The sequence below is a fragment of the Sorex araneus genome, chromosome 2 (assembly GCF_027595985.1).
Source record: "Sorex araneus isolate mSorAra2 chromosome 2, mSorAra2.pri, whole genome shotgun sequence".
In the NCBI taxonomy this organism is placed as follows: domain Eukaryota; kingdom Metazoa; phylum Chordata; class Mammalia; order Eulipotyphla; family Soricidae; genus Sorex; species Sorex araneus.
In genome coordinates, this window is record NC_073303.1 from 76635229 (window position 1) to 76663184 (window position 27956).

Genomic DNA, 27956 nt, shown 5'->3' on the forward strand with positions numbered 1-27956 from the left:
TGGAACATTGTATGACTGAAACCCAATCGTGGACAACTTTGTGCTGTGTAGGAAGGAAAGGGTGGGGGGAGGGAGGATCAAACATATACCAAGTATAGTAAGTACAACAATTTTTATGACAACCTCTTTTGACTTTAACACTTTCAAGTCCTAATTCATCTTGCTCCATTTGTATTGTTACTGATGTGCTGCTCTTATTTTAGGGTTTTATTATTTATTTAGAGCAAATTCCAGAAATCATATTATTTGTATATTTCATTACATATTTAAGATGCCATTAAAATAAAATTGGGGGTGGTGACCTCCCAAGCAGTGCTCAGAGGTTCAGGAGCCACTCCTGGCAATTCTTTAAGCAAATTGGTTTTTTTTTCATTAATTTATTTTTTTGGTTTGGGGGTCTCACCCAGCTGTGCTCAGGGATGAGTCTTCGAAGCCAGCATCAGCTGTGTGCAAGGCCAGTGCCCTGCCTCTTGTGTTATGTCTGTTGTCCCAGACCTCACACTCTTTGTTAATCTATTTTTGGATGCTTGGGTTACTTCTGCCAGTGACTTTCATCTTATATTATTACATATTATTATAAATATCTCTTTTGGACCTGCTTTCAGTTATTTTGTGCATACTTGCATGTTGATTTTTGAAGCGACTAAAACTAAGTCAGGGTACAAGTCTTTTGACTTTCAGGGCACAAAGGAAATTTTCCTATATCCCTCTGTGTTTTTCAATGGCTGGGCAAATAAACAAGCATCAACAAACATCTGACAGATTGCTAAGAGAAGAATAAAATGAAGTTTATTGCTAACAAGTGCATTGCTTGAATAAATAGGAGAGATCTAAAAAGACTGTTTTGCCACATGATTTTTAATGCTCTTTAAATAGCTCCCTGACACAGAAGGCTTTGGATAGAGCAAGGAAAAGGACTCCTTAGAAAACAGAGTAAAACAGAAGTATGTAGGTTTAAGTTTAGCTTTTGCCCATTGAGAAGATAATGAGATTAAGCTTTTCCATTGTCCTACTAAAAGTTTACATGTAAATATCTTTCACAAAAGTCAGCTTCCACTCAGCGTTTAAGAGCTCCTCCCATTGAATCAGTCTTTTGTGGAGGATGTATTTTAAGATGGTTTAAACTTACCTCTCTGTAAAGCTTCATTGGTTAAGTTTATTCCTGAGCATTTTATGCTTTGGATACTACTGCAAATGGAATTATTTTCTTAATTTTATTTCTGGATTGCTCATTGTTTATAGAAATGCAACTAATTTTTGTTTCTATTTTATATGCTATAGCTATTCAGAATGAATTTAGTAATTTTTACAGTTCATGTAATCATTAGAGTTGTACATATAAGATCTTGTCAGCTTTGCTTCTTTTCTCTCTTTCTATGCTGGATGCCTTTTTTTTTTCCTTAACTCTAACTTAAACTTCCAGTTCTTTTTAAAAAGATTTTAAATTTAAAGAACCGTGATATACAAAGTTATCAATAATTGGGTCTTAAGCATATGATAATCCAACACTGATCCCACCACCAGTGTCAATTTTCTTCCCATCAGTGTTCCATGTTCCTTCCCAACCCTCCCGCCACCTGCCACCTTGACAGATACATTTCAAAGTTCAGTGGTTAAAGTGTAGACTCCATGACTTCATCTTTTCTGACAACTACATAGTATTCCATTGTGTAGATGTACCAAAATTTCTTTAACTAGTCACCTGTTTTGGGGCACTCCATTTCTTTCCAGGTTGTGGCTATTGTAAATAGTGCTGCAATGAACATAGAAATGCAAATGTCATTTCTACTATACCTTTTTGCCTCTCCGGGGTATATTCCCAGGAGTGGTATTGCTGGGTAAAATGGGAGCTCAATTAGGGGGGGCAGGGAGGTTTACTGTGGGTCTTGGTGATGGAATATGTGCACTGGTGAAGGGATGGGTGTTCGAGCATTGTGTAACTGACACTTAAGCCTGAATGTTTTGTAACTTTCCACATGGTGATTCAGTTAAAAAAAAGAAAGTGTAGACTCCAAGTTTTCAATATTGTTGAGGCTGTGTTTTGAATACATAGCTACACTACTTTCTTAAACCATTCAAATATTGAGGCAGGGAGAAAAAAGATGAGAAAGGGAAGTAATGGGGAGACAGGGATTGTACTTTCAATTCAAAAATAAAAATAACCAAAAAAATAGAGATTACAAAAATGAGTTCCCTTTTTTGTTCCTAATCTTAGTTTTTTTTTTTTAAGTATAAAAGGGTTGTGTGGATAATACAGCATATGGCGGGTAAGGTGCTTGCCTTGCACACAGCTGACCCAGGTTTGATCCCTGGCACCACATATATTTTCCCAAGAACAGAGCCAGGAGTAAGTCCTGAGCACACCCAGGTGTGGCCCACTTTTTTTTTAAAGCATTCATATTTTGACCATGGAGCATGACTTTTTTATATATGAGCTGTATTTTGTTGAGATAGTTTCATCTTTTATATATTTCTACTTTACAGGATTATTTTCTCCACTGGCTTTATAATGTTGTACAGTTTATTGTTTATTTCTTAGGTGTATTGTTGTTGCTTTAGTTTTGGTGTGTGGGGGGCAGACACTCCTAGAGATACTCAGGGGTTACTCTTGGCTCTGCACTCAGAATTTACTCCTGAGGGTGCTCAGGGGACCATATGGGATGCCAGGGATCAATCCAGGTCAGCTGTGTATAAGGCAAATGCCCTATCCATTGTACTTTTCCTCTTCCCTCTCGTGTTTTGGAATCTGGGATATCAACCATCTGAATATTTCTTTGGTATACCCAGACTTGTAACATTTCTGCTCAGTTTTCCTTCTTGAGTTCCAGTTGTGTTCTATTACCGCATTTTTATTTGTCCCCTAAATTTCCGACAAATCAGAAGGGAGTTAAAAGATTAATTGCATTAAAGTTTTGTATATTTGTTGTCAAGATGTGCAGATGTATTATGTCCTTTCAGTAAGGGATACAAAACATCTGGTGCTGTCATTTTTTAACTTCAGTATTCTAGTTGAATAGACTCTTCAACAATACACTATGGGGGGCATTTTGCTTATTCTGTTTCTTAGCTAAAAGACAGTTGATGAGGGAAAAGAAGACGGAGGAGTTTGCTTTTGGTTATCATAAGTGCATCCATTTAGAAAATTACATGCAGATCAACTATCAAAAATGAAAGGACAGTGCTTACTGCAAATAGCTAACCTAGACTGCTTCTGGTGAGGCAGAGTTTTGAGATGAAATTCAGAAGTACTTTCTGAATTTTAAGATTTTTACTCATATTTTTCTTTATCTGAATGACTCTACAGTTTTACTGCAGATATGTAATTAACATTTCCTAGGGGCCCTAGTGGACAGATATGTTCATGCTGAGAAATCTTGTAATTACCACTTTGCCCTGTTCTTTTTTCACCTACCAAATGCATTTCAACTCACCAGCTCTATTGAGTAGTTTATTAACCAGTGAACTGATGTAACTAATCTCTACGTCAGCTTGGTGTTAGGTCGATAACTTCACAGGTAGATCCAATTAGTCTCATTAAGGTTTAAGTCTCGCCTTACACATTTTCTCTATCTGTGGTTTCCTTGTAAGTATCTGTAAAAGTAATACATAGCAGAGGAATTTTTGTAAAAGCGTAACTTTAAACTAGAAGGAGTTAATTATTTATATTAAATACAGCTAAATAATGCTCACTTCAGAAAGGAAAAGAATTAAAATTTTTCCCAGTGCCACAAATTTCAAAGTTAGTTGCCTCAATCAAAGTTGCTGCTTATGGAATAACTGATACTGAAAGACCCAAACTTTTTTTCATGTTAAAATATCTGATAATTTTATTTTGTGTTGATGCTCCTAAAGTGCCCTTCCAAATTTATACTTTATTTCTATCACTAGTAACGCCACTATAAAATATGATACTATTTTTGATATGCTAGAGTAGAATATACGCCGCATATTCTCAGTGTAGCTCATGTATCACTAGCTGTACAATCACTGGACTCACTTAGTAATTGGTGCCCCCTCAATGGTTCACCGCCTCATCGTGGCGAGGGGATGGCAACACTGTCAACTGGCGAAGAGAGAACCAACAGGTGCTGCCCAGAGATGCAGGCAGGTGCAGGACTGGACTCCTTGTATCAAATATGTCTATTTGGCCAGTACTTTCTGTACGGGAGCAGCATATCCATGCACAGGTATATGGCATGTTTGTCAGCGTGCAGATCGTTACAACATGCCACCTGCATGACAGAGCCTGGCAAACTACCTGTGGCATATTTGATATGCCGAAAACAGTAACAAAAAATGGGCCTCATTCCCCTGATCATGGAAGAGGCTCCAATATGGCAGCATTGAGAAGGATGAGCAAGGAGAGACTGCTAAAATCTCAGGGCTGAGCTAGGCTGCCAAAACAAAGAAGGACTAAATTGACTGTCTGCACTTTTAACGCACACACGCTGGCATCAGAAGCATCCATCGAGAACCTGATAGTGCAAGTGCAGAGATCAAGTATGACATCATTGGATTGACTGAGATGAGAAGGCATCGAACACACCACGCCATTTTTGACACTAGAGATGAACTGTTCCTCGGAACATGTGACAGTAGAGGCGTCAGTGGTGTCGGTGTCCTTGTAAACAAGAACTTGGCCATGAGCATTGATTTGTTTGAATGCCTAACAACCCAGATTGGACAGTTATGTTTGAATAGATGTGACTCCTTGCCAGCAGTTTCTATCTTCTTTGTCTACGCACCAACGTCCAACAACGATTAATAAGAAATTAAGAAGTTCTACATGGAGTTGGAGAAGTTCGATAAAAAAGACCACACCTTCTACAAGGTCATTGTTGGTGATTTTAACGCCAAGATTGGACCTAAAAGGTTGCTCAGGAACTCCACATCAGGACCCACGGCCTAGAATGGAACAAACAGGGTAAGAGACTGAGTTCATCATATTGACCAAAACCATTCATGATAACTCGCAGTTCCAGAAGGCCGAATCTAAATATTGGACATCAGAGTTTCCTGGTGGACAGTTCCACAACGAAATTGACCACATTATATTCAATCAGCAGTTTTGCCTGATTGATGTCACTGTTGTCCCAAAATTCCAGACGGGACCAGACCACTGTCTCCTTCATGCAAAATTCTACTTCACAGAGAGGGGAGAAAGGGCTGCAAAGTTTAAGAAGAGAACTTCGAGAACGATCAGCAACTGGGAGCTCTTTGGCACTATTCCGGCAGTATGGAAAGATGCTGTTGTTGACAACATTGATGAGGAATATGATTGACTGGTTCAGTACCTCCATGATTGTGTGAGGAATGCTGAGAGAAAGTCACAAAGACACCTGTCTTTGGAAACTCTCAAGCTCATTTGCCAGTGTGGTTTGGTGCAAGCCTCAGGCAATCACAAGGTTATGTCTGAGCTCACAAAGCTGTGCAGAGAAACAAAAAATGAAGACCTCAAACAGAGAAGAGCAGCAGTGTTGGCCGATGCAGCAGAAGCTGGGAAAAGTATTCTCAACACCCGCCTGTCCTTCATCAACTATAAAACCAAAATGATTGCCCTCCGACATCCTGATGGATCTATGACATCTTCCAGAAGCGTAATGGTAAAGGTTATTCATGACTTCTACTCAGATCTTTTTGATAGCCACAAATATCTGCCCATTTAATTGGTAAAGAAGTGTACAGCACCCGGTCCTGACAAGGTCAGACCCGAACACCTGAAGAATCTTCTGCAATAACTTGTCAATACACTGGCTCAGCTCTTCACATGCTATCTGTCTGAATGCAAGGTTCCATCCCAATGGAAAACAGCAGGACCATTCTGTTGTACAAGAAGGGAGACATCCACAACATTGGCAACTATTGTCCGATCTGCCCGTTGTCCATTATCTACAAGCTGTTCACTCGATTCATTCTGAATAGAATTGGCAGAACACTAGATGAAGGACAACCATGCAAGTAAGCCGGGTTCCGAAAAGGATTCAGCATGATTGACCATATCCATATATGGTGACCAAGCTCATTGAGATTTCAAAAGAGTTCAAGAGCTGCTCTGTCTAATGTTCATTGATTTAAAAAAGGCCTTTGATTCTGTGGAGACTGAAGTGGTCATCGAAGCTCTAACCAAGTAGAGCGTTCAAACCAAACTCAGTATATCAGGATCCTCTGTGAGCTGTATTACGGATTCACCATCAGGATCTCACCATTCTACAAGGAAGTGATCATTGATGTAACTAGAGCGGTTCGGCAGGGCAACACCATTTCACTCAAACTCTTCAGTGCCACCCTTGAGAACGTCATGCGAAGAGTGGAATGGGAAGGAATGGGAGTGAAGATAGACAGAACATCAAAAGAACAGTTGGCTGCCCACATACGAGATGGTCAGACTTCTTCATCAAGACCCTGAACAAATGGTTTGAGGATCCTCATGTTCCTGGAGCAAGCAGACACTATTGGGCTACATTAGCCCTGGACAGAAAGAATGGCGCCCACTCGAGCAAATCGATGAGCAACGGGATGACAAGTGATACAAGTAATCAGTGAAAGTTTTTAGAGACTATATACTAAAGATAACTAAATTTAGAATGTACTTCAATAATTGCTAATATTACCAGCCATCTATTAATAAACAGGCAGATTTAAGAATTTACCGAGACTGGGGCTGGAGTGATAGCACAGCGGGTGGGGCATTTGCCTTACATGTGGCCGATGTGGGTTCGATTCCCTGCATCCCATATGGTCCCCCGAGCACCACCAGAGGTAATTCCTGAGTGCAAAGCCAGGAGTAACCCCTGAGCACTACTGGATGTGACCCAAGGAAAAAAAAAATCAATTTACTGAGACCTACTCTCCCACGTTATGACTGTAAGTGAAGATTTGGATTGTGTGTAAATTCCTATTCACAAAGTGTGATCCTTTAATGATTAAATTGTATAGACCAAATAGCATATGACTCAAGGAGATCATACTATGCAAGCCATGATTTGGGAGGTGGGGTGTCTAGTCCTTGTAATGCTCAGGATTATTTCTGGTTTAGTGCTCAGAAAATACCCTTGGCAGTGCTCAGGGAAATATATATGGTGCCAGAGATCAAACTTGGGTCAGCCACTTGCAGAACTGCTGCACCATCTGAACTCTCTTTCCAGCCTAAGTTCTTGATTTTCTTTTTTTTTTTTAGAACATACCCAGGGCTCAGCTGAATTGGTTCTTGAGACAGTCAACTTTATCCTGAATTTGGTTGTCATCTTCAGAAGAGCAATGGCAACCTGTCCTGGGAGCAGTCACACTGCTTAATCTCAATATAGCTCCCGCATGACTAGCTGTACAATTAATGGCCTCTTAAACATGTGCTCACTTCAAAGATATTGAAAGAAAGAATTTAGGATTGCCTTTGTCTTTATCCTGACCTTCACATCCCATTGATACTTATCCTTTTATAGTCAGGATATGGAATTCTGTATCTGGATTGACCTGTAGTTATTATTCCTGCAGTAGTGGGAATAGTAAAAATAACAGTAAAGGTTGTGTTATTATGGAAATTTAATCCTTAATAGAAACTACTTGCATAAATATATCTATGCAGTCATATTTAATCATTAAAACAAAGATTTATTCTCAATTTACTGATGACCCAAGACTTCAAAATAGAGTAACTTAATTTATCTACCACACAGCTAGTAAATAATACTATCTTTCTATCCAAACACTTTTACTACAAAGTGTAACCATTATGACTATATATTTTGACTATATATTTCCAGTGCTTTTCTACTGTGTATGCAAGACTTCTTTATCTGCAAATTATTAGCACAACCAACTGTGAAAAAACTTTATTATTTGATATGAAGCAGACTGCCCTGGCTGATGCCTTCACTGAAACTAGAGATTTGAGGTAGTTCAGTCCTGAAGTGGGCTGGCTGGCTTCATCATTAGCTCTAGAGTTGCAAGACAGTTTCCTTACTTACCAAGTGTGAGCATTTCTAGGCTGAAGCAAAGAAACACATGGTATAAATATGCAGGAGCAGCAAAGCCTTTCTCTGATTGTCAGAATCTTGGTAAAACCAAATGACAAAATTGCTCTCTATTGAGTGTATGAAAAGTATGCTTTGGGTTTTATTTTGTTTTGGGGCCACATCTGGCAATACTCAGGCCTACTCTGGACATGGTGCTCAGAAGACCATGTGGCGCCAGGTATTGAATCCAGGCCTCTTGCATGCGAAACATGGGCAATAGCCCTTTGAGCTATTTCCTCAGTTCCTAAAAACAAAACAAAACCAAAAAAACCCACTATTTTAATGAGCCTTAAAGTTTTTCAAATGCACTAGTCAGTGGTTTTCAACCACTAGTTTGCAAACCAGTGACGGTCTCAGAAATTTCCTTTGGTCAGTGAAAGTTATTGCCAGTTGACATATGGTATGCCTAGATCTTGTAGTGTCTACAGACACTTTCAAGGAGGGGCAGGAAATTTCTGTGGACCTGTGGTTGTAAACCACTGCCTAGTTCATCTGTGAATAACCAGGACAGGAAGACACCCTATACCAGTCTTCTACTGTGTGAAGACTCGTATACACCTATAGGTAACCCTTTCTCTTATTTACTTCTAAGATTATAGAATTCCATCATGTCGGTTCAAAATAAATGTTCATGTCTAGAAGTTGAATTTGATGGCATTGCAGCATTTCTATGTGCTGTTTTATTGAGAATTTTATTTTAGTTTTTTTACATTTTATCATGACTGTCAAGTGTCATTAGCAGTTATCAAGATAAAAATATACATCAAGAAACAGAAGAGAAGCATAAGGACCAGAGATGATACTAGTGATTTTGGGGGAAAAAATACTTTTTGTCTTTGTGAACAGTTCTGTGTTCTAAACACAGAAATTGAAATAGTGAGAATGGGATAATTAAATGTCACTTGATAAAGAATGAAAGCAATGTGATTGTGATAGTTTTAGACTAGTTTACATTCATCTTATTTTATTGTTACTTATTTTTTTACATAATACTGCTTTTCCGTCAATGGGCATGATTTGTCTTTGATAGGAAACAATTATAATTGTTTACTAGCCTATTATTGCGACAAATTCTTTCATTTTATTTTTATGATTTTAAGCAGAAATATTTCCCTTTTTTTATCACATCAAAATAAATTGGGAGCTGGATGGAATTTCATTCTTCTGTGTGTGTATGCACATGCAGTGTTGGATGTTGTTTGTATTGTTTGGTAATGAACAAATGGCTTGGTATGATGTTCTCTTCCTGGGCATCAATCAAATGTTATCATAAGCCTATTGTAAACGTTCATTAAAGAAGAAAAATGATTGCCCCTAATAACAAGAGCATCTGATTGTACTTTCTCTTTTTGAACAATTTTACTGTGCTGTTCATTTTGTACCCGGGAACTACTTCCCATTGCATATTAGATTTTATTTTGTAAAATATTATCATGCATAACACTTAAAAATATTGTAAGGAGATTTTATCCTAAAATTATTTCCTTAAGTAGGTAGGGTTTTGTTAGTAGTTTATTTTAAGTTTGGGCTGCTGTTTAATTATTAATTAGTAGGCATTACTAAATGAATATATTAACATTGTCTTGTCCTAAAAATCATTTAGGATAAATTATTTTTCCCCACTAACCCGAAACACTAACAAGTAAAAAACAATATAATAGTTTTTCTTCACTGAAATTATTTGAAATACACTTTGCTTATTGCTTTTCATTCATTTCTTCCTCCCCAAATATTGGGAAAGTCTTAAACCTTGCATTGTGCTTGGGCTCAAGGATGGAGAATGAATTCATGTATAAGGACCATCCTGCCCTCTTTGGACAAGAGTACATTAGCCGTGGTTGCTTGTAGAAACATACTCACCTAAAAAGTCAGAGAGGAGAGTCTGAACTGAAGAAGGGGCAGTGGAGGAAACAGGAAGCAGGACACAGGCTTGGCGAGAGATCTTAATATATGAATGAACTCACAGGGGGAAATGGCCTCATGCTCCAGAGTTCTTAGAGGTATTCAGTGGTAATTTCCATCAGAGCCAATTTGCTTTTATATTACTCCATTTAGTAATCTTTTCAAGAAAAGATTTCCTAATTTATCAAATAGTCTGAAAAGCCAGATAACACTAAAAAGAAGTAAGTCGGAAGCAGGTATTTATTGGCTTTTGATGTTTGTGAGGGTGTTAGAGGTTTCCTAAAAGAGATGGGAGGGTGGAAAGGAGATAACAAGAGGCTGAACATAGAGCCCAATGAAGGAACCTTGTAGAGCTGCTGCAAAGAGTGAGGAGGAAGAAAGTGGAGTGAATGTAAGCAAGGTATGAAGTCCACAATCTAAGTGCAGGGTGTTAGGACTGATTGAAAGTTTGATATGGTATAAAAGGAGACTGCTTAGAAGAGTGCCAAGATTTGGAGTTGACTTGTTGCCAGTCCCCTAAAGAAGAAAATGTTAAATAACTAGGGGAAATATGAGCAGTCAAAATTGAAGCATTCTTTCAGGTGTTTTTGGAACATCCACAGAGACACTAACTATTAAAAAATTGATATCTGGGCCAACAGGAAAGGCCTATAGTAGAGGGCGAGATGGCATTTGAAACCATTGGTGTGTTGGGGTCTATAAGCAGTGTAATAGAGTAAGGAATAGATGAAAAGCATGTGGACCAGCGTCTTTCAAGTGAGATAGACAATGAATAATCAGATTCTGAGGAGATTCTCAGAGAAGACTGACAATGTCAAAGATAGAAAAGGATAAATGCCACAAAGAGATTAGACAGCTGTATTCAGTACCACAGAGTTGTCAAGTTCTGAAAAGAATGGATGCATTGGACCATGAGGTTTACTTAAAATGAGATGTTTGTTTGAGAAGGAGGCTAAGTTCTAAATAATGTTTCAAAAGTTACATAACCCCCCAAAATGGTGTTTTAAAAGCAGCCATTTCATAACTGCAGCTCTGGAATTTGTTATTGCAAAGCACAAGAAAAGTAAGATCAAGCCAAAGACATGATGATTTTTATGTCTCAGCTTGGGTTTGAAAAAATGTGTTTTTTCCATCTTCCACTAAAGAGGCCAAAATAAACCATTAAGTTACAACTAATTTTTAGCTGTTCAGTGTTAGCTTTGGTGACATATGTCTTGTACCAGCCAGGCTTGAAAAATTTGAAAGGTGTATTAAAAGATTATTTGAATTGGAAAATAAAATGAAGCCTCCATAGGAGAAGGACTCCAATTGCTAGATTTAGAAAGAGATCTCTGGACAGGGCGATCAATCTGTTCTTCTGCTGGTATCCTTGTACACCAGATATTTAGGGTGAGATGACTTTGCACTTTGCCAGCTCTGTGGCCATGAGCAAATTCAGAACATGGTTGCCAGTCAGTTTTCTGGTCCTTAAGCGCAGAAGTAGATGTCATCTACAGCCTAGTTTCTGAAACTGGCATTTGGGCCCCATGTGGGCAGCTGAATAGGGGGTGGAGAAAAAATTGGCCACAGTAAACAGACAAATATTTAATTCAAAACCAAATGCATCATGAACCCAGGTGTTTCTGGCAGTACTCAGCCACATTACATTTCTTGGGTGAAAACCAGTTGTGAGTGGAAAAGGTTTTAGAATTTCTGCACTCTAGGGAGAGCTCTACTTTCTGATCTGTAAACCTCCACACATTGGAGAACTGGGGGATAGAAAATATTAGGGCACACGCAACAGAGAGAGGAAAATGTTGTTTTGCCAAACTAATATTTTAGCTTGTGCATGTGTTCATGTATGTGGGGGTAGGGGAGAGGGAACAATTACTAGGTGATGATGTAATATATATATATGTATATGCATATATATACATATATATGGATTGTAGTTTTAAAAATGTTTTGAGACGCCCTGCTTTTCACTAGATTTTCTCCCGTTTCTAAATTTCTTTCATTCTGATTTGCTGTCAAACTGTTCTTTTGGCATCGTAAATGTTTCATAATAATGCTGTGGAGTGGCAGGTATAAGACTGTTAAGGAATGACAGCTAATAACAAAAGAGAAAAACATTAAAAGGTAAATAAGGCCAACATCTGTGTTGTATTTGACCACAAGACTGAACAAGCCTTTAAAATTTATTAGTATTCCTACTAGCAAGTCGTTACTGTAATTTATGAAGAAAAGTTAAAGTATGCTATATATTAGCAAACAATGGAGTAATTCTTTTGATGGTCATATAAATAAGCGAGCAAATCAAGGAGAAATAATTCTTTTTCATAAGTAACAATGCTATGGCACATAAATTCCAGAATTGGCAATTAAATCAATGTGGTGAGTCTCTTCTGCTTTGCCACATAAAAAGAATCATTGACATGGTTATGAGACAAGTTAGTGTATTTTTATTGGCTTGAACTGAGGGGAGTAAACACCTTAGTCAGGTGTTTTGTTTTAGAAACAGCTGTTGGGACTTTCCCTGCTGCTTAATTCTGCTCTAGGCTAATTTTGAGCAGTTGCTTTTTCCAACGTACTTTCTGATAAGTTGAATCCTGGGCTGGAGCAATTTCCTATAAAACCAAGATTCAGTGACAGTTTTTCTTTACTCTTTTGTAAGTTATTTTTAATTATTCTGCAACCTACAAAATTTCATTTGTTTTTAGGGGGTTATTGAAAAGGGATAATCAGGTAGTGTGAAGAAGTAGATTTGGGGGCTGGAGCGATAGCACAGTGGGTAGGGCATTTGCCTTGCACGCAGTCGATGAGGGTTTGATTCCCAGCATCCCATATGGTCCCCTGAGCACCGCCAGGGGTAATTCCTGAGTGCAGAACCAGGAGTAACCCCTGTGCATCGCCAGGTGTGACCCAAAAAGAAAAAAAAAAGAAGTAGATTTGACAGAAATGATTTTACTTGTCCCTGTGTGAGGCTCTTAGATGGGTAGCTAAGACTTGGCTGCTGACATTTGAGGATACTGTGTACTCTGTCATCTTCTTTGCTATTGGTCATCTGCAAGAGAAGGGCCCAGCAGGAATAATTGAGGTCAGCAGAGCCATCCTGCCTTCTTTTCCCAAACTGGCCTCCTCTAAGCCTTAGGAAAGTAGACCGTGGGCATTGCAGCACTGCTAAAGTTTGGTCCTTCTCCATTCTGCTCTTGCTGATGCGTATGTATTATTGTGCCTTATGTCTTATTATGTCTTATGCTAAGAGAAGAGAAATTGTCATTATTCTGTGTGAGAACAATGTGTTTACTTTCTAGTCCTCTGCGTTGTTAGATAAGCCATCTGAGACTCAAGGAGATGAGGACACCATGGGGAGGGGCGTGGAGCTGAGGGAAGGTGGGTGGAGGATAGGCCTAACCTCAGGGTCCTGGACTCTTTTCCTTCTTCCTGCTTCTTCCCAAAGTCCATCAAGAGATGGCATGTGAGGTATATATGCAAGGATACAAGGAGCCTTAGTCATAAGGGGGTAGGTGAAGCTTGAACATGGTAATATACAGTCTGAAATAGTGATCAGAAAACACTGCAAGGCTTAGGTAGCAGAATCTTGCTTATTTGTTGTTTTGAAGTGACATCCAGTGTTGTTCAGGGCTCATCCCTGGCTTTATGTTGAGGGATTACCCCTGGCAGGACTTGGAGGGTCAGAGATTGGCTTGCAGTGTCAGAGATTTACTGTGATTAACTGTGCAAGGCAAGCACTCTGCCAACTCTGCTATTTCTCTGGCCCCTCGCTAGCAGAATCTTATTTTCTCTGAGTTTTATGATCTTAACTAAGACTGATGATAAGCAGAACACACTGTCAAAGAAAGGTGGTAAATGAGACTGAATACGTTCAATAGTTCCAATGTCCTGGGTGAAATGATGATGTAGGTAGATACTGTGGTTCTTCCAGAATTTTGCTGTGATAATGAAATAGAATGTCAAATGATTGTTTTCTGCTCTTTAGAAAAAAATTAAACACCATGTATCTGAAAGTTGGTATTGACCAAATGTCAAGAAAACTTTCAGAAGTGCATCTTAATAGCATTGAACATTGTTTTTTACAGAATTTCTATCTTCTTTAATTATGCAAAATAGCCATAAACCATGTGGCACCCTGTATCATACAAACTGCAAATATAAGGTCAGAGAGATAGTACAGTGGGTAGGATGCTTGCCTTGCTTGCTGCTGACTGGAGTCCAATCTACAATACCATGTATAGAACCTCTTAGCCCCTCTAAAACTAAGCCCTGAGCACAGCTGGAGATGGCCCACAAGCCCCTAAAAGCAAATATCTGCCTTCCTACGAGTCCATATCAGAAGATCCTTTAGAGTATGTGCCCTGTGGGACGGACTGACAGCTCATCACTAATGTGCAAGTTTGAAGCCTTGAGTAGAAGCCTTAAGTACACCTTGGAATGCTGGCACTCTACTCTGTGTATGGATCTTGTAGTTTGATGACTAGGTAATGTCCCAGGGAGGTCAAGATTAGCTCCTGGAGTAGGACAAAGTGCCAGATGGTCAGAGTGGTCAGTACCTCCTGCTTTGAGGATACATAGCATTGCAGGCAATCTGAATAAAGAGCAGCAATGCTGGTCATCATCTGGAAGAGAATTATATTTACTCCCTTCTGAAATTAATCTATAGCATGTTGATTTTCTGGTGTTTGTGGCAGTGCATTCCTAGCAGACTGGTGCCACATAAGGTCTTCTCAATTCACTGAATTTCTTGCTCCTGCCACAGATGTGTAAAGCTGGGTTTCCTCTCTTTTATTTGTATAAGTAACCCTAGACTTTGTATATATTGTAATATTTGAAGCAGCATGTTATTTCTTCATTATGCAAAGCATCATCAACATTTGAGGGACTTTTTAAATAAAATAAGTCACTGAAATTTGTGCATGGAATAAATCATGCACACCAAAAGAAACTAGAACCGAAGCCTCCCTTTGGGGCTCTTGCTTTCAACCTGACACAGACTCCCTCTTAATATGACATTATATTTCATGTAACATGAAGTATGCATGTTCTTGACCCATAAAATTCTTCTTTTAGGATCCACCTACTTCAGTTTCCCTTGGACTTCGAATGGAAGAAATGATTTTCAACTTGGCAGACACACATCTCTTTTTTAATGACTTAGAAGTAAGTTCTAATTATTTTTATATGCACTTGTTTATCATGTCTGGAGATAGGTGATTGGCCTTGAATTACAGGGAGATATTCTTTATGAAAAAATATCTAATTGGAATAATGAGTAATAATTGCTTATAAAGAAATTTGTTTTGCCTTTATGGTTTTTTTTTTTTTCTTAACTCCAGTTGTTGTGTTTCATTGTCAGATTCCATCTAATTATAAATAAGGGTTGATGTTTGTTGTCAGAGGTCTTAAATACTCATCTTTGCCAATTACTTGAAGTTACATATTTCTCAGTTACATAATCACTGTTGAGATAAATTAGTTTAGAATCCAACGAATTTATGATGCTGGCAAATGCTGTTTGTTAGACTCTTTATTGGGTTAGATAATTTTATTTCTGGCTCTTCTAGTTGGTTGGATGACATTTGTCTGGCCTCTCCTCTTTGGGTTGTTGGGATTTATTATGTCAAACTGCTGATGATTTTATTTGTCCATTATGATTTGGGAGGAGCACTTGTAAGATTGCTAGTTAAATGTATTATGGACACTGACAAACATGATGATGTTGGCTAGCTATGTTCTGAAGAATAAAAGATATTGTTTTTCATATCTCCATTATGAGAAAACATGACGATAACTACATTTTGCTCTCTTCTTAATAAAGATAGTTGTTTATTTAAATCCTGTTGTTAAGCTAGCTTGTGGTGAGGCTGCCAACAGGCATTAATCATCAAGTTGTTGTTTTGCTAGATATTATAAATGTATGTTATTTCAGACAGAAGAATCTAAAAGATTCAAATAGAAATTTTACTGATCAAAGTTAATTGGCAGCAATTGGCCTTTAAATATTTCCTGATGTTTCCCTTTTCAAAAATCAAGCAAAATGCACCTTATTTAATAGATGAGCCAAAATCATTTGAAAAATGCCTGTGTGTGACAGAACTTAAATGCGGTTTGTTCAACATCTGTCCTGTATTTTGATTTCTTTTCATCTGCAATGAAACTACTCGCAGATGAATTGGCAACTTCCAGTGCAATAAAACTATTTAAATGTGCTTCATTTTTTCCCATTTCTTATGAAATATTTGTTTTTACACTTAGGGTAAAATACAGATTTTTTTTTTGCATTTTAAAGTGTTTTCTTTCCTTTAGAAAATTACATGTAAGGCATTACTGTTTTAAATATTCCAAGTGAGTGACAAGTTCAGAATTGCTTCTAGAAAAGCTTAATAATTATACTTATTTTCAAAAGCTGCTTCTGATTTACAGTTGTGATTTGCTTTCTAAGAGTGCAGCAACCAAAACAAAAATCATCTTTTATTAGTACTTCAAAATTCCTTAATTAAACTTTTATTTATTTCTAATAATGCAGATTAGGCTGATATAATGTGTTGGGTATACTCTTAATTGATGTTAATAGGTGTAATTATCAAGAACAAATTATTTCTCTACTAAGGAAATTAACAGTAGTTTGCCATTGCTTTAAAACCAGTACTTTTTTTAAATTCTAAAGTTTGTCTATACAATGCCAAAACTGTAAAACATAAAGTTAGGCAAACTATAACTTGATATAATAGAGTCAAAAAATCCTTATAAATTCACTCTTAATGTAATTCTGTCCAGTTTTGCCTTACTGGTATTGTTCACATTTGAACTGTATACAGAGACTATCAAATATATTGAAAGTAGTTAAACATTCTAATTTTGACTTAGATAATATGTATTTTCCATACGTTCAAATTTAAAACAGGGAGTAGGGGTCTATCAGTTATTGAAATACCAGGCATATATTCTTTGCATGAAGATCATTTGTATTAAAAGCAGAATATATATATATACATATGTACATATGTGTATAGATATTCATCCACATATAGAAAATAGTGAGGATATTATTTAAACTTGCAGCCTTACTAGTTTTAAGTTTTAAGTTTTTTCCTAAATAATATAAAGATAGCAATAAATATAAAAGATTCATTTTATCTCTGTCTCTAGAATTTGTTTCTTGCTCTAGATTTATTCTGTATGTTAAAAAATTATAATTTTATACCTATTTTACTTCTTTTTATTTCCTTAATTCAGCAAGTCTGGGAATAGTCATTGCAAATAATAGTTTCTTTCAAAATAAAAAGTAAAATTATTTCTTGGCAATAAAAAGTGTATTGGCAAAAAGCTCTTAAGAAAACCAAAATTATCTCATCAGGCAGAAATGATGTGGTAATGCCTGATTTCACACTCCAATTAGCAATGTGTTGTGGTAGGAGACAAAAATATTTTAACATATTGAAATGACATATTTTTAGCTCTTTAAGATCTATTGTACAAGTGTTTCAAGAAGACTACAAAAATCTGTTGGCTGACTTGAAGTATGTTTCTAAATAATTAATTGTTATATTTGGCCACATTTTATTATAAAATTTTATATTTTTATCAGCTACTCTATACCCTTCTGTATAAATTGGTTAGTGCGCAGTTGTGGCTTATAAGGGAATCTAAAGACTGAGCGACAGTGAGAGACTAACCATAACAACTCTTGAGTTAACAAAACATAGGCTGAAAATGGTTACTAGGTTGTGATTTAGGAATTTCAAAATATCACTTAAAATTCATCGAAATGTATCTTCCCATTTAAAAAATCATAAAGTTAACTGTTTCGGCTACTTCTCCTCATGGTAACTTTTTTTTTCTCCAAAACCATCATAATTTAAGTATTAAGTGACTACAATTGATACTACAGGGCAAATTTTTTTTCTTTTTTTCCCTTTTTTTTTTTTTGCTTTTTAGGTCACACCCAATGATGCACAAGGCTTACTCCTGGCTCTGCACTCAGGAATTACTCCTGGTGGTGCTCAGGGGACCATATGGGATGCTGGGAATTGAACCTGGGTCAGCCTCCTGCAAGGCAAATGCCCTACCCGCTGTGCTATCAATCCAGCCCCAGGACAAAAAGATTTTTTAAAGGATAAATTTTGTTGTTTTGTTCTATGAAAAAGGTTTGACATACTAAACAAGAAACATTACTGAGAGGGAGACATAATTATCAGAGGAAATAATATTTTCCTCTACCAAAGAAGGAAGGAGACTTGGGTCCCATAGTGTACTTCTGTCTTTTCAATTTTAAAATCTGACTAATGTCCTATGTATCATTTACCAAAAGGTCCCCTTATGCAATATGATGATTCTTATATGGAAGTCATTCTTATGAATGACACTATGGAATAGAACTGGAGGGATTTTTTCCCAGATTTTTCTGTAAAGTACGACTTTTCAGACTGGAGAAAGCGTTCTTTCTGTCGGAGCTTTTACAAAAGGCAATCTGTATACAGAATGAGCAAAGACCTGTTTGGTAGTGTCTAGTTTCACTCACCCTTGTTCAGTTCTGCTGCTAGGTTTTCTAGTGCGAAGGTAAAGTACTATATCAAATGGATGGAAGTCTAAATAAAACTAAGACACAAACATATTGAATTGTCTTTTGGTGTCCAAGGATAAATAACATCATTTCACTGGTATTATCATCGGCACCCTAAGCAGTGCTCCTGACACGATGGTCTTCAGGAGCTCTCCCTGAGCCCTAACTCTTTGTAGGGGTCAGCAGTGATCCCTGCAGAGACCCTTAGCAGAGACCTTCTTATTATTTTCTGTGAGACTGGCATGTGAAGGCACTGTCGTATATTGGGTTTTCAGTTCTTTGTGTTTGTTTTGAAGACCCTCCCAACAGTGCTCAGGGCTTACTTCTGATTCTGCACTCCTCATGGGCCCCAGGAGGACCATACAGATGGCCGTGAGCCCTATTTTCTGTACTCTTTCTTTGGCCCTCGTAAAGTTATGTTGGAAAGCTCTCATGTGTGTTAGTTATTTGGGACAAATTAAAGAATTCTTTGGTGTCAAGATCTATAACATGGATACTTTACTCTTTTGTTATGATTTTATTCTGCAGGCTTCATACCCAGGTCTTTGTTATTAAATACTTTCTTGGGTATCCCTCTTTTTTGTTGGGAGGGAAAGAGCAAACACAGTGGTGCTCAGGGGGCCGCTCATGGAGGTACTTGGGAGACCAGGAGATGCTGGAGATCAAATCCAGGGTTTCAACATGAATAATCTGTGCATGAAAATTTTTCATCGTGAAAAATCTTGTTTTTCTGGGTTTATTATAAAAAGGCCCAGGACAGAAAATTCTGGATCCTGTATAGAGCCTTTTGGAATAAGTGGAAGGCCAAGGTTAAAAAAAAAAAGGTTAACATTGTCTAAGTAATGTTATAATTTGAAAGGAGTAGGCTGTAATGATTCTTTTTATAAAACAAAGATATTGCTTTAACCTTTGGCTTATTTCAGACTCTTAAGTCTATGATTAATTCGATTCCATTGCTCTAAAACATTATCATGTGGTAATTATTTTAATAGGTCTTATTTTTAAGTTGACTTGCATCTAGGCAAATGTCTTTCTTCAAAATATCATTCATACCAGTACTAAAGAGTCTTGATTTCAAATGAAGTGGTTAGAGGTGACCTAATAATGTTAAAATTTAGTGTAGAGTTCATTTTATGTTTTAGTTGTAGGACCTTAATTCATCTAGAAAGCGCTTCGTGCTATTGTCCAGAATCCAGGAAGCCCTGAATCTCAGCTGCTGGGGAAAGGGTCTCATAGGAGATTCTTCCAGGAAAGTTAGAACTGTTTGCTTTTAGTCTGAAGTATGAAAGTGTGTGGCATGTCAATAGGAACACTCCAACATAACTGATAATATATATGTATTATATAATATATAGTATATAGTGACTATATATGTATTATATAATATATAGTATATATAGTAACTATATACCACATGTCACTTTTAGCTGTATACCTGGATTTATTCATTAATATTCTTCCGATAAATTGAGAAGACATAAAGGATCACAATTTTTTAGATCCTTGTAAATCCTCTATAATGCTCAGAATACTGCCTTATACCAGAGAATATGAAATGAGAATTGTTGGCATTCTTCTCTATTATTACGGAATAACAATTTTTTCCCTTACCCAGGGAGTTAATTATCAAAGAACAAGAGATTTCACATTGTACAGAAAGTAAATTTTTGAATAGCCATTTTACAGTAGACACCAAGAGCAAAAATATATCTTTTGTAATAGTTATATTTTATAACTTTTTACTAATCATTAAGAAGTAAGTGATTACAATCATAAATACTTTTAACTTATGGGATTTGAAATGGAGTTGTTTCCATATATTTCATTTGTGAAAAAATACATGGTGGGACCATACCCAGCAGTGCTCAGGAGTTATTGTTGGTTCAGTGCTCAGGAGAAAAACCTGGTGATGCTCAGGGCATTGTATGTGATGCTAGGGATCGAACCAGGGTCAATCACAAGCAAAGCAAGGGCCTTACACACTATACAATTTTCCTGGTTCACCATTTGTGAAGATTTATTGAAATGCAAATAGTATTTGCATTTTAGATAAAATGTTATTTTAGGATTGTGAGTTTTTGTTTGGTTTCAGTTTGGGGGCTATGTTTGGCAGTACTCAGAGTCTTTTCCTGCTTCAGTGCTCCAAAGTCACTCTGCAGCATTGTTTGGGGACCAAGAGGTTTCAGGGATGAACCCAGGCTCCCTCATTCCAGGCATCAGTTCTGAGTCTTTGAGCTGTCATTAAGATATTAACATTTTGTGAAAAACACATAGTTGTGCCAAATTCTTTTAAATAAAAATCATATTTCCTATATATACTACATTTATTTATATATATTTCTCTAGCATAGTTCTTAGACATAGGTTTACCACTAATTAAACGTATGTTAAATTATGAATCAGTGAATACACAAAAAATACAAAAATATATACCCAAATTTTAATTTTAATTACATCTGAAATTTGGGATGTTACTATTTTTATGTATTTTTTTGCATACTCCTCTTTCTCTGTAACATTTATTGGTATAATAGTATAATAGTATGCCAATCATTGAATACATACTCAGTGCTTTATGTCAGCTTTCTTCAGCCATTCTAGACCTGTAGACCAGCACCTGTTCTACCCAAGGAGGTAGACCAGTATTTTTCAACCTTTCTACACCTGTGGACCTGCAACAGCCAGTGTTCAATAAATACTCTTGAGGTTTCTATTATAGGAACACCTTTATTATTTCTATTCTGTGGACAAGCCAACTGAATTAAGGTGATTGAAACAAAACTTGTTTTAGGGACTGGGAGGGACTGGAGAGGTAGTCCACGGGTAAAGGCATGCCTTTTGTGCAGCCAACTCTGTTTTGATCCCTCATATCACATGGTCCCCTGAGCATCTCCAGGTGTGTCTACAGAGACCCCCAAGTTCTTCCAGGGTGGCCCAGGTAATCCCTGGCACCATTGGACCTGATCAGTATTGGTGTGATATTAAAACTTATGACAGTATCTGAAAGTCTGTATTTTTAGTGACTATTTGGGGGCTTTTTGTGCCACATCCAGTGATGCTCAGGGGATGACTGCAAAAAATAGAGCATGTGTTCAAGTGTTTCACAGACAGACACACACAGACACACACACACACACACACACACACATCTCTGATCTTGAGGAGAGGCACCAATTTGAAGATAAAATTTGGGGAGTCATAAAGCTAAGAGACCCACAGCATCACTTAAGGGAAAGAGTGATGATTGGGAGGAGGGTCTAAGATTGTACATTAAATGTCCTATCAGTTAAGATAGGAACTAGATAGAAGAGCACTGAAGGAAGGGACACTGATGATGGAGAAATGCATGGTATTCCTCAGGATTGGTGTTTCAAGAAGGTACCAGTGATATACCCCTTTCTCAAATGAAGTTGAATGAGTTGAAGACAATGAGGTGACTGCTGGATTTGGTTAAATGGCTTTTATTTGCAACTCTGGTACTATTTCAGTGATGCAGGAAGACTTGAATTGAACTGGCTCGGGTTGAGAAGGAAAACAGGAGGTGACATGGACATGAAGTGATGACAGGAAAGATTAAGAGATTTTACAGTGTCCAGATACAGAGAGAATGGAGTGATGTGTGGAAGAGATCATAGCATCCAGGAAGAATTCTTTCAGTTTTATGTAGAAGATATTTAGGCATATATGGATGTTTTGAAAGTGATTTGGTAGAAAGGAAAAGAATATGCTGTTGCGAAGAAAGCATGGGTGAAGTTTTTAAGTGGCATAAGAGGTTGGCATCTGGAAAACCAGTGATAATAGCATTGCTGCATCCAGAGAAAGGAAAAATCTATAGTCATGGTGCAGACAAGCACCTGAGGGTCACTCATAGTAGAATGACACTGTTCTAGCTGTACAAATATTGAACCTGCCGTACTGTGATTTTCTCTCTACTCTGTCCTCATCTAGACTGTTCCTTGAGGGTGAAAATCAGTATATGGCCACTTGAATATTGAACCTCTAATATACATTAGGTACAAAGAAGTGATTGCCAATTTTTAAACTCATTTTTCCATATCTTTAATTACTAGTTTACAGTAAGCAGTACAGCTTTTTACAGCCTGAGGAAATTAGCTTTTTAAAAATAAATGACTAATCATAATATAAAAAGCACTTGAAATTCTCCAAGATTTTTTCTCTGCTCTAAGGGTGTATTTCAAAGTCATTAATATATGGAAGGAAAATAAGGTGAAATTATATGAAATTTGGCTACAGCTTGAGGCCATTTTATAAGACATGTACATAAAAATAAAAGGTTATAATTTTTAAATATAAAACTATACAATACAGAAGGATTTATCTCCTTGTACTAGTAGAATAGTACCACCACTAACTATGAGTTTTCTCAGAGCTTTGGTTTTAATCATACTTAATGTTTTATTTTAAACATAGTTAGGGTTTTATTTTTTAAAAAATATGCAATATGATTCAGCTGAGTCTCTCGCCCCCACGCCTGCCTGTCCTCACCGGGGCCCCTTAGAGAGGGTGGGTTGAATTTCCCTCTGCCCCGAGCAGAGCCCTAGCAACCGAAGACTTTCAGATTCCAGCCACAGCCATGCTAAAGGCCCCTCTCCACACGTTCGGACAAGCCTCATGCATGAAGGAACTGACAGAGGAACCCAGGTGTGTGGGACCCGGGGCTGAGATCTCTAAGCCTATTCAGATCTGGACTGGGCCTCTTCTGCTCAGATCCCCCATTTTCCAGTAGCTAGGGGGTCACACCTAGAAACTGCCTCCAGCACCATGTAATCCCATCAACGGCCAACATCCAGAGACTATAAAACCAAGCTCCCAGAAGACATCTTATAGCCTAGTTCTCCCTCTCGGAGAACCTGGCAAGCAACAGAGAGTTTCGTGCCCACATGAGAGAGCCTGGCAAGCTCCTGTGGTGTATTCATATGCCAAAACCAGTAACAATGATGGGTCCCATTCTCCTGACCCTGAAAGAGCCTCCAATATGGCACCATTGGGAAGGACGAGTAAAGAGAGGCTGCTAAAATCTCAGGGCTAGTATGAATGGAGATGTTACTGAGACCACTGGAGAAAATTGACAATCAACAGGATGATGATGATGATGATGATGATGATGGTGATGATGACTCAGCTATCCCAGTGTGTCTCAACACACTACTTGTATTTGTGTAATTTGCTATCTAACAGTTATGAAGGTACCAGAGTTTGAACTTTTTTTTTTAAATTTTGGGTCACACCTGGTGATGCACAGGGGTTACTCCTGGCTCTTCACTCAGGAATTGCTCCTGGTGGTGCTCGGGGGACCATATGGATTGCTGGAAATCGAACCCAGGTCAGCCGCATACAAGGCTAATGCCCTACCCACTGTGCTATCGCTCCAGCTTCCCAAGTTTGAATTCTTAAATGCCTTGATTTCTTGTATGTAAAATAGGACGAGAATTCACATTATGAACTACATTAAGTGCCTAGTGCGAGCTCTGGCATTCGGAAGTGCTGAGGAAATCTCAGCTGAAATTACTGTTTATACTGATGTGTCCATGACTGTCTACATGCGAAACACAAGACTCTAGGGCTGTGGCAGAAGACGAGGGACTGATTGGGTGAGGGCGAGGGAATAAAGGGTCATCGGGACTTATTGAAGTGGTTTGCTCATAAAATCCCTGTGTAGAATTCCAACAGAAATCATAGCAGAAACAACCCAGAAATCTGGCAGTGTTCAGTTTGCAAATGCAACTGGCTGCAGACACGTCCCAGAGTCCTTGCTCTTTCCTCACTCACATCCTCCTCCCAGCCCTGGTTCCATGAGGGGAGGTTCTCTGTTGGCAGTTAAGAGCGCTACTGTGTCTGGCTTCCATCACGCCGTGCTGCAGCAGGGCTGTCCTTCAGAGAAAAGGAGGATGTGGCTTCCTGTCAGAAAGACACATACACGTGTTTTATTGCTTGTGCTGATAAGTTTCCTTTTCCTTGCCCAATTCCATCTCATGTTCTGAAGAGTGGCTGATGGCACTGGCTGAGCCTTGGGAGATATCCTGGCTGAGCAGAGCATCCTGCCAGCAGCAGTCTCAGTTCAGCCTCTGAAGGAACTATTCAGGGTAGGCAAGATCAGTAAAAGAGTAAATATATGAGTATATATATACACATAGGGAGAGAGCCTGGCAAGCTCCCCATGGCGTATTCATATGCCAAATACAGTAAATAATGATGGGTCTCATTCCCCTGATACTGAAAGAGCCTCTAATGCGGCACCGTTGGGAAGGAGGAGTAAAGAGAGGCTTCTAAAATCTCAGGGCTGGGACGAGTGGAGACGTTACTGGCACCGCTCGAGCAAATTGACGAACAATGGGATGATAGTGATACAGCGTGTTTGTCAGTTTGCCCGAGTGGCACCAGTAACGTCTCCACTCGTCCCAGCCCTGAGATTTTAGCAGCCTCTCCTTACTCGTCTTTCCCAATGATTGGAGGCTTATTTCAAGCTCAGGGGAATGAGACCTGTTGTTGTTACTGTTTTTGGCATATTGAATATGCCATGGGAATCTTGCCAGTCTCTGCCGTATGGGTGGGATACTTTTGCTAGCTTGCATATATATAGCGGTCCAGGAATATGTTCACTGATGTGTGAGGCTTGGCCCGAGCATATGGAAAGCAGCCTGGAGCATGGTGGCTGTTGGGTAGTAGAGGTCGGCTGCCGAGGCTGGGTTCCTTGGGGCGGGGAGGACTCTCACCCGCCCCACTCTGGGGTGCCCTGAGAGAAAACAGCCTGTCGCAGTGTCCAGTGGTATGGTTCTGGGGGCCTTATCTTGTGCTCCCTTCCGGAAGAAGCAGCCATGAGTTCTGGAGGGTGGTCTATGAGGAGATTATCTGGCATTGGTAGAAGGTGGCTTATGGGTGTGACTCCCAGGTTGCTGGAGACTGGGGGAAGCAGGCAGAGGATCCCTACTCCCGGGTTCCATTGAGTTCGGAGTCCAAGATCACAAAAATATATATGAACTTTTAGGGATGTGGCCATGCTGGTGATGCTCATAGGTTATTTCTTGCTCTGCAATCAGGAATTACTCCTGATGTTACTCTGGGGACCATTTGGGATGTGGGGATCTAACCTGGGTCAGCTGTGTGCAAGGCAAGCACCTTCCTGCCGTACTATCTCTCTAGCCCCCGTTAGCTTTGATTCTCCCTTCACACTGTGAACCCAGTCTGGTTATTTCCATTTAACTCGTAGAAATTCGAAGTTATTTTTTGACTCCCCAAGTCCCTTGGTTAAACTGATGTTGATATTGTTTATAGTGATTTGTCCACTGTCTTCTACCTGTAAAACAGGAGCGTGTAGGGCAATGGCAGAAGAGGGGGTGACTCAGGGAGGGGGAACCAAATGATCAAGCTTGAGTTGAAACAAGAGAGTCCTGTGAAAAATACCATTGCAGAAAACCTCTGCCTGGGCCACACAATCTAGTTATTCCTTGTTAGTTTCATAAAATAATGTGTCTTGATGACATCACACACTAAGGGGAGTATAGCAGGACCTCCTGACTTGCTTATTTGTTGGTTATTTCTAGTGTAATTGTTGAAAGCTTTGTTCTCATTGTGTCTCACAGACATTACCTAGGCAACCTAAATCTCTGGGAAAATTGGGAGATAGAAGTAGTCAGAAAGTAAGGAAGGATAATAAGCAATAAAGACAGGAAGCAGCCCACACATACTCATACATTCCTGTTGTTGATCAAACACCTATTAACTTCTCCTCTGAATTTTGGGCAAAGAACTACTCTGTATACTTATACCTTTTCTGGCTCCCTTCTAGACAGGCATTGAAGACAAAAAACTAGAGATTATCAATGAGCTCACATGCTTGGTGAGACAGAAAAGCAAAGTGACAATTTTCTCACAATGATACCCACAGTGTTGGAGATTCATAAGGATATACATGGAGTATGGACAGAACAACAAGAAGAGGCTGAGGGAGAGATAGCAGGGCTGGGAGATTTGGAGAAATCACTCTTGAAAGAGCATGGGATTTAAGCAAGGTTTAATCCAATATAAAACAGACAACATGTAGAGATGTGAGATTAGGGGATTGGGAGGAAGCAGAAGACAAATCCTGGAAGGGACATTGCTTTGAAGTTGGATTTCTTTTTGAATGCCAAGGATAGTTAATGGGGAACATGTAGCAGTACCATAGATGCAAAATGCATATTAATTAGGGGTATTAGTAATTCTCAGGGTATGTGCAAGGGAAGAGAGTGGGGGTCAAATATGTAAGCTCTTAGGAAGCAAGATGGGTAGAAATATTTAATATGGGGGTTTTAAGCAAAATCCTTGCTTTTGATTTGAGCAACAAGATAAAGAAAAGCCAGGAAAATTCACTGGATTTTTTTTTTGAAGGAAGATTCTTTTTTGAGATGCTGAGGTGGAAGTGTGGACTCCAGCAAGCAGCTGTTCGTGTAAACCCGAGGCACAAAAGAATTGGACTTGAAGTCATCGCTCCTGATGGGTTAACTTTTCCCAGAAGGAGTGTATTGAATGAAAAGGTCATCTCCGAGCAGGGAATTTCTGTAGGAAGTTTCCACTTGGAAAAACCAGAATCTAAATGTAAAATGAAGATTTCAGGTTTTTAAAAAATGACTTCTATAGAACAGACTCTTTAACCTGTACGTGATACTTCCATGGTCTCTCTCTTTTTTTTTTTTTCCTGTGGATGAAGCAGCTGGGAGGCCAGTGGAAGTTGAGCACTTCAAAGATGGAGCAACCTAAATTAGGGTTTATCTTAGCTCCTGCAGGCCCTTCACACTCAGAGGTTGCACCGTCAGAGCCGGGCTGTTAGGAGAGAAGAGAATCTGGAGTTGCAGCCTACTGCCTGCCGCGGCAAAGGCCTCCATGCACAGAAGTGACTTCTCTTTTTGTTCAACAGAAACACCACATCTGCCTTGCCAAAGTGGTCTGAGTGGCTGTCCGTTTATTTTTGAAAGCCCGTGAAACTGACCTGTTGGTGTCACAAAATGACAGACTTTGCATTTCGACTCCGGATTTTGACAGGTGCTTGCTAATCTTCAATCTTGGGAGAGCCGCAGTACTTTTGAAAACCCGATTTTACTCAGTTGCCTCCAGAGGAAGTTTGCTTAGCAGAGAAAGGATTTCTTCTTTTTTTTCCTTTAGATTGACTAGTGCAGGAGAAGGTCTGTAACTTCAGCTTCCTCCAAATGTGTGTAAGCTGCAGCCCCTGGAGACATCTCCCGTTTCGGGCCAGTTACAATGGAGCCTCTATCCTCTGGCCCAGAGGAGTTAGTGCTCTGACAACAGTTCCGAGGGAAAGCTTTCTAAATCCTGGATTCTCCTTGCTGCTAATTGTGTGCCTCTCCTCTCTGAGGCAGGTGGAGGGCCTGGGAGGGGGGAGACGCTGCTGGTTTTGATCTATTTTGTAGATGTGGTTCGCTCTTTGAAAGTAGTTGAATGAGAATTCATCTTCTGGTATCAGCGTT

The 27956-nt window shown here is 38.8% G+C and overlaps 1 protein-coding gene across 10 annotated transcripts in view; it reads left to right on the plus strand.

The window, feature by feature from the left end:
- EYA1 (EYA transcriptional coactivator and phosphatase 1) overlaps positions 1-27956 on the plus strand; it is a 162717-nt gene that overhangs the window by 98359 nt on the left and 36402 nt on the right. For all 10 annotated transcript variants that reach the window (XR_008628668.1, XM_004602394.2, XM_055129187.1 and 7 more), the window contains one exon: positions 14982-15071. Coding sequence is in view for 9 of the 10 variants with exons in the window: in XM_004602394.2 (XP_004602451.1) it covers positions 14982-15071 (90 nt within the window). In the remaining variant the exon portion in view is untranslated. The remainder of the gene's footprint in view (positions 1-14981; positions 15072-27956) is intronic.